Source organism: Chrysemys picta, chromosome 4, assembly GCF_011386835.1.
Source record: "Chrysemys picta bellii isolate R12L10 chromosome 4, ASM1138683v2, whole genome shotgun sequence".
NCBI classification, from domain to species: domain Eukaryota; kingdom Metazoa; phylum Chordata; order Testudines; family Emydidae; genus Chrysemys; species Chrysemys picta.
Window position 1 is genome coordinate 136421091 of NC_088794.1, and position 11280 is coordinate 136432370.

An 11280-nucleotide genomic window follows, 5' to 3' on the forward strand; every position below is an offset into this window, starting at 1 on the left:
TATATGCTTAGACATGTTTTAAATATGTACAGATCATGTATATTTCAGATCTACCTATACCATACATACATGTACACTATAAAAATGAAACTATAATACTTGGTGTTTTAGAAAAGTCTGCAAAAGGAACTAGAATTCTTTTAAACCATCTTAGTATTATTATTTATTACATAGGGACAACAAGTTGACTATGTTGCTGAGAGAATCATTTGGGAACATCAACTGTAGAACAACCATGATTGCTCATATTTCTGACTCCCCAGCAAATTATGCAGAAACTCTCATGACAATTCAGCTTGCATCACGAATCCACCGAATGAGAAAGAAGAAATCCAAGGTTGGTGTACAAGCAAGCTGCAATTAATTTAATTGAAAATGAATTCTCTGAACCCCTTGGTGGGGGAATGTGGGACTTCTAAACAATGAGGACTAATACAAAATGCATCAAAGCTTGGTAGAGAAATTGACAAACGTGTTGGCCCAAAGCTGTTGTTATTCCACTTGATTATTAGTCCTGAAACATTTGTGTTTGAATTTTATGCAAACTCACATGCACATACACACAATAGATCAATATTTCTTTGATTTTTATGTGGGATTATTGCAAAAATTCCTTTGATTTTATGTGGGGTTATTGCAAAAGGTTCAACTTGTTTTAATTAAAAAAAAAATAAGGAAAGAATGTAAAATGCTAAGATTGAAAGACAACATAATATTTTGATGTTATGAAACTTACCTGTGGTAAACTGGTTAATATAATAATCATATCATGTTTAAAATGTACATAGATAAGTTTTGTTATTTAACTTCATATTGTAAAGGTTTTCCACTAGACACAATTGTGGTTGATGGTGAAAGCAAAGCAGAGTATATAATGACCCTAAGATTTCCTCTCTTATTATAAATACATTTAATATTAATAAAGATTTTCTTTTTTTATAATTAATAGTATGCATCCAGCTCATCTGGAGGAGAAAGTTCATGTGAAGAAGGCCATGTACGAAGACCACCTCACTTGAGACCTTTTCACCCAAGAACTGTAGCACTTGACCCTGATTTTCCTGTACTGAGTATTTCTAGTGATCCTGATTATTCCTCCAGCAGTGAACAATCTTGTGACACCGTCATCTATGTTGGTCCCAATGGTGCAGCTTTATCTGACAGGGAACTAACAGATAATGAAGGGCCTCCAGAGTTTGTTCCCATAATTCCTTCCCTTAACAAAAAGAGAAGCAAGGACAACTTTTCTATTGCTAGAAGTTCCGACAAGGACCATTTTAAGTGCAACACTTTTGCTGAATTGCAAGAAAGGTTAGAATTCATTGATGGAAGTGAGGAACCTATAAAGTTTGCTTGTGGAGAAACACCTGTTGCATCAAATTGTAGTCCAGTGACAGTGATAGAAAATGTGCAGTCTAAACTGGTAAATGAAAAACCGTCTTCTCCATCTGGAGGGTATAAAAAACCTGTTCCACAGGAAACAGTTTCTCCAAAAAAAGGACATAATCTTCATTTCCAGGCTGCTGTGCAAAGGGGTGGCAGTTGTCATGAAAAGAACGCCCCTCACTTCAAAGCGGAACATTCCAAACCGCAAACCAAAGCTGAAGGCAAAAAACTGGGCTCAGCCTCGGATGGCGAGAAAGAGAGAGAGACAATCACAGATTCACTGAAATCATCAAAATATAACCTTACTAGGAGTCAAGAGCAGAGTAAGGCCACAGCTGAACCCGTAGTGAAAGAAAAGTCCTCATATGTGAAGAGACCTTTACCAAGCCCTGCGCCCACACCCCCACAACAGAAAGATCAGACCCTCAAGTCCAAAGAAGCATGTTCAGAGTTGGACAATAGCAGTGCAATCCGGACTCCTCCTGTGGGAATGAGTAAGCAAATGGCTAGCAAACCTGAGCACAACTTGGTAGGAAGCACGTTTCTAGTTGGCAGTAACACCCAGAATCAATCTGGTGCTATCGAGGTACATAGTTTCCACTCAGCGTTCAAAGGTAAATGTTTTGACCGGGATATACTGACCACCACGGTGACTTTGCAGCAGCCTGTGGAGCTGAATGGAGAGGATGAGCTTGTTTTTACAGTGGTAGAGGAACTATCCATCAGTGGAATTTTAGATAATGGAAGGCCTGCCAGTATCATTAGCTTTAACAGTGACTGCTCCCTTCAGGCCCTTGCATCAGGTTCCAGGCCGGTTAGTATTATTAGCAGTATAAATGATGAGTTTGATGCTTATACCTCACAGGCAAGCTCTACTGGTGTAAATATTGATATTGTTTTGCCCTTTGCCGAGGATCCGTTTTCCAGCAGCAGACGTTCCTCCATCAGTTCTTGGCTTAGTGAAGTTAGCATTTGTACAATTGAAAGTGATGGAGCCCAGTCCAGTGACAGTTTTGTTGCCCAATCATCTTACAACTGTAATAAGTCCAAGGAACCTTTTAACTTGGATTTGCCCAATGTAACCACCCCATTGAAAAGCTCCCTGAATGACAGTGGATTTTGTTTCTCAGAGCTGGAAACTGAGAGTATAAGTTCTAGCAAAATGTCTTCAGGCATCAACAAAAGCCCCCAAACCTCTGAATTAACCAAAGCATCTCAGATGAAAAGTGCTTTTTGTGTAGCTGATCAGCCCATAAAAGTTAAATCTAGCAACTCTCGAGGTACACCGTTGATAGAAACAATACATTCTAGTCTTCCTAGAAAAACAAAAACTACCTCATCTCCAACCCACAATAATGCCATGGTAAGCTACAGGGAACAGCAGAATCCACACAGTATGTTTGAAGATCCCTGGCTGGTGCGCACAGATAATCACTTGGAAGCGAAAGCTGCAGAATCTCTGCTGTCTCCAAAATCTCACACATTTGGTACTGATAAGCAGCCAACAAAAGCTGCCCAATACTTCAGCAGTGCAACCAAGCCAACTAAGTCACAGACTATGCTTGCATGTTCTCAGAGGGTTGTAGATGGTTGTGAAATGGCTTGCAAATCTTCCAATGAAGCCACTAAAAAATCTGAAGCAGCAATGAAAATGCCACAGCTTAAGAGAGGAGCCACCACGCTGGGTGTGATGCCAGTAGCACATAGTAATAGTGCTCCATCAGAAGGTGTGACTAGGGGAAGTTCTGAAGCTGCCTTTGCTGTTGGCAGCCTGAAAACCTCCCTGGGAAAGAAGACTCTGCCACAAAAGTCAAGCATGCTACCTAGGCCAAATGGGACCATACCTCCAACACCTCCTGTACGTAAATCAAGCCTAGAACAGAAAAATGTGGTGGTCGCAAATAGTGGAGGCAAAGCTGCAGGCCTGGACTGTCCTAGAGTTGCAACACCAAAAGCTGAGGAAGAGGCAGAATTGCGATCAAAAGCTGGATCTTGGGTTAGTGAAAGTACCAGCTGTAAAACAAGCCTCAAGGGGGACCATTCTTTGCCTAAAATGACTTCAAGCTTAAAGACTAAGGCAGCTAAAAGTGAAGCTGTTCATCGATATGGGAGTCACATGTCTCTGGAAAGGTCTGATAGTCTGACATCAGTTGGCTCCAAAGCAAACACAACTAGGGAAAATGGCAACGCTAGCATCAACAATGGTAGAACGGGACGATCGGTCCCACGGCTGGGAGTTCCCCCTGTAGCTTCTAACGTGACTTCACCACCATCACATACTGCACCTTTACCCTGTAAAAACAGCCAGGTAAAAAGTACAACTAACCAGAAGGCTCAAGCAAATGGAAACAAAAGCCGCAGCCTTTCTACCAATGGGTCAAAGTCACTTAGCTCCTCTGTAAAATCACTGACTCAGTCTATTGGAAAAAGCTCTAGCATTCCTCCAAGTGGGAAAACAACCCCCCGATGTGTGCAGGGTGTCAACAACAAACCTGGCAGAGGAACTATTATGGGGACAAAGCAAGCAATTCGGGCAGCCAACAGTCGGGTTAATGAACTGGTATCTGGCAGTTCTGTCAAAATGGGGCATTTCAGAGGCTCCACAGACTCTGATAGTGGGAATGACAGTGGTATTAATCTCAGCGATGAAAAATCACAAATTCCAGTGTTGCCATCTCCATACAGCAAGATAACTGCGCCCCGGAGGCCTCAGCGGTATAGCAGTGGGCATGGCAGTGATAATAGTAGTGTTTTAAGTGGAGAACTGCCACCAGCAATGGGAAGGACAGCCCTTTTTTACCACAGTGGTGGCAGCAGTGGCTATGAAAGCATGATTCGCGATAGCGAAGCAACAGGCAGTGCCTCTTCCGCACATGACTCAATGAGTGAAAGCGGAATGTCGTCACCAGGACGCATGAGGAGTTTGAAGTCCCCTAAGAAAAGATCGACAGGTAAAAAATTAACGTGACTGGGGCTTTCATTTTCATCCATCTTAGAAATTCATTGATATTCTCCTCATATTTTAGGATGTTGAGTTTTTATTGTGGTTCTTAAGTAAACTGGTAGATCACTTAGTTTGAATTTAGATGCCTAGCCACGTTGAAGATTATATATATATATGGATAAAAGAGGCACTAATTGTAGATTAATACTGTTAATTCATTACAAAATTATAGGCTTTGTAGTTTTTAAATCAAGTTTTAAAGCTAAATTATGAAAGAGATACACTGCTTAGTCTTCTGTTTTGTTCAGAGAGGTGTGATTTCCATTCACTGACGTTTGTCCTAAATCTTCTAAATCCACCACAAAACCAAAGTGATTGGCTGTTTAACAAGGGCTAAATTCCACCACCCTTATTGACCTTCAGTGGCATTTACTTGTTGGCTTCATTGATGCTGCTTGTGTGGGTAAGTGCTACTGAATGAGAGTAACGGCTTCAGAATCATGCTTCTAATGTCCGCGTTTTGGAAATAGTTTTTACTATTCCAGCCAGAAATACTGTGGTCGTTATTGGAGATCCACTGCAATTCATGCAATGATAGCTACTGTCTGAAAGGCTGCTCCTGAAACCTTTAACTTCTGGTAGGATTATGTGTGGGAGTAGGGTAGGAAATACTCCTCTGAGCCTGGGCTTTGCAGAATCTGACACTTCAATTGGAAAGGTGTAATTATTGCAGTCTCTGCAGGTGCACATGATATTCACTTGTGCCAGCACAACTAAATGAGTTAAACTAATGTATAAGTTATGGTGCTTTCTGGCAATAAATCAGTTCAGAGACCTTGTGCAACACTTGCAGCAGTTCTCTTTTCATAGCACATCAACCTCTCCTACAAATCAATATTAACAGCTGTGTAAAGTTGCACACGTATTGAGACGGCATTACTCACTGATGGATTTGTATTTGTTTTTGCCCCAGGAAATGCTTATTAGGTCTTTTAAAAATGACAAATTATTTCTTTTTCAGCTGAAATTGTCTTCGTTGGTAAATTATACCTTACTTTTTGAATGCTTCATACTCTGACACACTAATATATTTTATATATGAAGTGGGACTTCGTAGGAGTTTTATTCAATATCGTACAAACAAGAAAGGTTTGATAGACCCATTATTGGCCTAAGTATTCAATAGGAAATGATAACCATCTTCCCAGGGTAACTTAATACTAAACTGTCAAAGTGGATTTGAGACTTGCTTCTGCTGGATTTAAGCTCTTAGGAAAGCAGTGCTAGAGAAACTCATCCTGGGAACTGATCCTACCATCGAAGCCAATGGAAGCCTACTCCTTAATCTTGCAACCCCTTCCATGCAAGTAGCCCCTGGTGTCCACATGGAGCCCCAATGACTTCACATTGGGACCACTAGGTACCATGAAGTTCATCTGCTTTGTGTATGTGATCGACTGCATCTGTTTATTGACTTCAGAGGGGTTTCATCTGCTGGAAGGCGGTTGCAGGATTGGGGTTTTAGTTGATGGGGAGGATCAGGCCTGTAGCTGTGAATCAGACTGAATAACTTGAGGTTGTGGAAAGGATGCCCAGTTGATTACATACCCAGAATTGATTAATTTAATGTGGCCCAGCTGCCTGGCAGTCCCATATTTTGCAAGGAATCATTTATTAAGAATATTTATACCAGATAACTCCTTAAGCACATACAGCATAGATCTCACTTTCAGTGAGGCCTGGTGAGCTTTTACCTCTGTTATTGACCATTCGTAAAGTTTATAAAGTAACTGACCTGATCTCATAGCACTTGACTCCAATGTAGGAGACCCAGGTTTGGAGAGGGCCTCAGAAACTCTTCTAAGCAGCAGTGCAGTGTTGCCCTCCCAGATGCACTCGGCCACAAGAACAGAGGGAATAATTATAAGATGTCACACCTCTGGTTTTCCCCCATGAGACTCCAAACACTGAGGAGAATTTTACTTCACTTCTCCCTCAAAGATTCCGTCCTGTGATGGGAAAGTTTTGGAAGCAACTCCTTTGAAAGAGTCCAGTGTTCCTCTGTACCTCCATTAAAAGGGAGTCACTAGAGGGTAATGTACATTTCTCTCACTGAGCTCTGAGTCAGCAAGCATGAAGCTGCTCAGACTGCCTATGACAAAGAGCACAAGCTGTAATATCGTTCTTACATTTCAACTTGTTTTGGTGTCATTGGCTCCAGTGATCTGGGGATCAGTGCCACTGGCTTCAGTATTGCCTGGACATGCCCTGTACACTTGTTGATTAATGACAGATGCATTGGCATCACTAAGAACTAGTCTTTCAAAAAGTAGAGGGTGACACACGACTGTAAAAAATGAGCAAATACCAGCACGTGCCCAGGTGCCCAAGACAGTCTCTGCCTTGTGAAACTTTTGCCCTGATGCATCTTGGTAACAGTGTTGCTTGTTCTTAAATCTGGGAGACCCTTGTTAAGTGGCAAGTGAATTTCCTGGTTCCCTGGCCTTTGCAGCTTTGTTGCATTGTGGAAGTGATGTGCTTGGACACAAAAGAGAAGAATTAAGGTTGTAGCATAGCTAGTTGCTACCCTAAATGCCAGAAGCCTTCAACTCCCACTGAAATAATCCCACAGCATCTTGCAGTTTGGATGCTGAGTTTAGAGGAGGCCATGTGCCAGTTCAGTTGGCCAACAGGCGGCTGTTATGGTAGAAGACAAACGGGGGTGGGTTATGCAACGGGGTGGAGTGAGAGGGTGGTTCTATAGAATGAAGTGGAGAATCTCATCTGAACAAGTCTTGCTTGGAATTAACCTAGGCATAGAACAAATAGCCTGTCAGAATCCTCAAACGTTATCAGCCTCGTCACATAACCTACTTGACTACCTTTGCCAGAGTGAAGAAATGAGTGAGATCATACTTGCTTACCAAAAAGAAATGTACTCACTCATGAAAGTGAGTAAACAAAATTTGGGAAGGCTGGCATAAGGAACTAATGCTTAGATGGCCGTTGGGAGAGCTACTACTGCTGTTTACCACCACCAGACAAACAAGGAGCATACCAAAGCTCATCAAAACAGTAAGGCCCAGATCCTTAAAGCTATTTAGATGCCCGACTCCCATTGATTTCAGATTGCAGTTAGGTACCTAATACCTTCAAAGATCTGGCCTAACTGCCTTACATTATTTTATTAAAAGAAAAGGATAAAAAAAAAAAAGCATTTCCCCCAAAGTATCCTAAAAACCTGTATATTTTCTTTGTTGTGTCATATTTTGCAATATACTAGCACTCCTAGGTTTTGGATGCATAACGTCCCATGTGATGCAAAATACTTTAAAAAAAAAATGTATTTAAGGTCTCCAGCGTCGCAGACTGATTCCCGCTCCATTGCCTGATGCTACATCCCTAGGAAGAAAGCCCAGTGTCACTGGCCAGTGGGTTGATCTACCACCTTTGCCAGGCACTTTAAAAGAGCCATTTGAAATTAAAGTTTATGAGATTGATGATGTGGAACGATTACAGCGACACAGACAAGAGGAAACTGAGGTCAGTACATATTTTACAACGACTCCAGACAACTTAAATTACAATATACAGGCAGAATCACTGCTTGAATGCTAGTTTGGTATTCAGGAAATTGATTGCAATTAAAGCACTATAATTATTAATTTTACAATTCATATGTTGGGGTGCCCTTAACATAGAAAATGAAAATAATTACTGTCTACAATTAATTGTGTTCAACATGACTGATGGTATGAACGGAGAATACCAATGAATACATTATGAGAAGATTTTATAATCTTAGCCTGCCTGATGAAACTTTACAGCCTCTCTCTACTATGGGGTCATTAACTCTTTATGTAAATGACATAAAGTATCCTGGTTAGAATTCTATTAAATCAGGGATATTGTGAGTTTAATTTACTCGTAATTGGAAAACAATTCACTTAATTCCATTTTGGAGACCAGAGTTCTGTAGTCTTCTGATACCTTTTTTTCCATTTTTTTCCAAAATAGCCTTTCCAGGATGTTGAAAAGGTAAGAATGCTTTTATGTAACTACAAATTCCTATGTCTTAATGTTCTTAAAGAGTTCGGAGTTTCATTTAACATTATTAGACTGTTTATTATTTGCACTAATGGAGAAAATAATTTCTCTATAAACAGTAGCAATTTCAGAGTATATTAGAGATGTATGTTAATTCAGAAAAGTGCAATAAATGCTTAACTGATTGCGACATGCTGTTTCTGTAGATTAGAATCCATTAATGCACACTTCAAGCGAAGAGGAAAAAACCCTGTTAAATGTTACAGTGTAATGAGGTGGGTAGGGTTTGGGTGGTGCTGACAGAGGCCAGGCCAGACCGATTCATGAAGTGGTCTTTCTGTGCCTTTTAAAGGGTCTGATGTATTTCAATACCAAGCTGAAGATTTTAGAAAGGCGCCATCAGCGGATTAGAGAAGTGAAGGCAAAGCATGAATGTCTGAAGGAAGAGTTGGAAGAGACAAAGTGCAGATTGATGATGGATCCAAAGAAGTGGAAAGAAGAGTGTAAGTTTTTCGCCAAAGTCACTGTGATGCTCAGATTCAGCAAGGAACTTATGCACATGCTTAACTTTCAGTAATGAGTAACTTTAACTTATTTAACTTTAAGCATGTGCTTAAATTGCTAGCTGAATTGGGGCCTTAACAAACTTTGCCCAGCAATGAAGTTTGGTATGGTATGGGACTGCTTTGCAATACCGGGGTACTGTAAGTAGAATTCAGAAACTAGCAAAGCAGTCCAATCAGACGAGAGAGGCAAAACTATACAAAGACTGAAATAATAATAATAATTAATAAGTACTGTATATAGTGCTTTATAGCCATAGAGGTATTTTATACTAGGGAATAAGTACTATTACCCTCATTTTGCACATGGGAAACTGAGGCGTTGAAATCAGAGCCTTATTCCAGCAAAGCACTTAAACATATGCTTACATTCTTTGCTAGATTGGAGCCTAGGGTTGGAATTCTGACTCCAGTGAAGCTAATGGCAAAAGTCACTTGAGCTGAATGGGGACAGGCTTTTACCCTAGGACTTTGTTTCTTACATGATGACACCAATTACTGCTGACTAAAGATGTTAAATTCTGCATCTGAAATAATGTTTTATTGTAGACAGTTTCTCATATAAACATTTTGGTTTTTTGCTAACAGTTGAGGTTGACCCTCACCTTGATAAGGAGTCTCAGGAGTATCTGGAGGCGCTGGAACAAGTGACAGAGGAACTAGAGCAGTGTGTTAATCTGTGCAAGTCACATGTCATGATAGTGACCTGTTTTGATATCGGAATGATATCCGATGCACAAGATGGAGTTCGAGAAGTGGAAGTTTGAAGGTGGTTTTTCAAGGGACTTTAGGAAGTGCAGCCAAACTGTCCAACATGAAGAAGAAAAAGGACTCGGAAGTGAAAGTGGAAATGTGAAGACATAAAGCCACAATGAATGTTGTAGAGACTGATACAGATGAGGAATTGGAATGTTTATAAATCATTATGGTGCCTCTACGTGACCTGAACTGTACAAAGATTAAAAATAGAAATAAACGTTGTTTCTAACAGAGAAAAGCAGAAAAATCTAGGACAAACCAAGACTTTAAAAAACAAATAGAAAACAATGAAAGTGCCTTTAAAATTCATTTGATTTTCATTTTTGTATTTGGTGCTAGAATTAAAGCCAGCAAACCTAAGCAGACCACAAAATGTATTCCTATAAAATATTTTATACTGTATAGTGTATTTATGACTATATGTAAAAAAACCAACATTGTAGCACAAGCAATAAGTAAATTATGTTTTCATACCTGAACTTGCCTTCTTGTTTAATAGAAAAGCTGTTTTATGTAGCAGAACTAAAATTGTATTATAATTGTTTTCTTGGTTAGGATTCAAGATATTTTTATGAACATTTACCTATTGAAAAAGTGTATTATGGAATTTCAAGATGATTGTTTTACGTTCTGTTTTTGTATTATTCCTTTTTCAGATCAAAATAAATGTTTGGGTTCCATTTATATATATATATATATAAAATATTAACTGCTTAACTACTTCCTTGGTTACTAACCTCTGTTTTCATGGATCTGATCTTTTTAGAGTTGTTAACCGAACTCGAGGAAATCTAGAAAGGGCATTGTGGTTTGTTTTTCTCTGACTACAGGAACTGAGAATTATGTTTTATTACCAAAACCATAAAACAAGCAAATAAAAAAAAAAAAAGTTTTTGTAAATTTTAAGTTAGGTCCATATTTTTATATAGTTTTGACTATAAATAAAGGTTTTTGCATTATGAACTTTTAAGACAAATAGTATATCTTTTTACAGTTTTTCTAAGGAAGGCAAACCCTCAGGATCAAGTTTATACATGCTGCATGAGATTTGTGCTTTTTTGAAGGAGACCACCTAAGTGTGGAAACTATTGATAAATTTGTTGCCAAACGAATACTTTTGAAAAGGTTTAATAGTGTATGTAATATCACATTTCATAATGAATCATATTTTCTGATCATCTTGCTTTTTATGGGTTTTTTCAAATCCTTTGTACAAATGTGTATTATAACAGCTTGCTTCAGCTTTTATCTGTGAATAAAAGATACATCTATTGTTAACATTGCTTCTTATTATTTACATGATTTTCTATATGCTGCAATACAATGTTAGGAGTGCAAGGCACAATTATATAGGCGTTAGATTTTTAAGAGGTATTTAGGTACCTAACGATGCATGTCTTTCCCCTGGTCATACAGGAAATCTGTGGCTATGCTGGGAATTGGACTCAGGTCTCCTGAATCCAAGTTTAGTTTTGTTAAATATTTTTTAAAACATTCTGACTTCAGTGGAGTCGGGATTTCACCCAATGGGAAGACTCCCACCCAAGGTGATTTATGGTTTATTGGGCCCGATCCATCTCC

The 11280-nt window shown here is 39.3% G+C and overlaps 1 protein-coding gene across 4 annotated transcripts in view; it reads left to right on the forward strand.

Annotated features, from left to right (window-relative positions):
- KIF26A (kinesin family member 26A) overlaps positions 1-10977 on the forward strand; it is a 135656-nt gene extending 124679 nt beyond the window's left edge. For all 4 annotated transcript variants that reach the window (XM_024105138.3, XM_024105139.3, XM_065593713.1 and 1 more), the window contains 6 exons: positions 175-337; positions 950-4337; positions 7683-7873; positions 8348-8368; positions 8730-8880; positions 9529-10977. In XM_024105138.3, the coding sequence (XP_023960906.2) occupies positions 175-337; positions 950-4337; positions 7683-7873; positions 8348-8368; positions 8730-8880; positions 9529-9707 (4093 nt within the window). In that variant the 3' untranslated portion in view covers positions 9708-10977. The remainder of the gene's footprint in view (positions 1-174; positions 338-949; positions 4338-7682; positions 7874-8347; positions 8369-8729; positions 8881-9528) is intronic.
- The last annotated feature ends 303 nt before the right edge of the window (positions 10978-11280 follow it).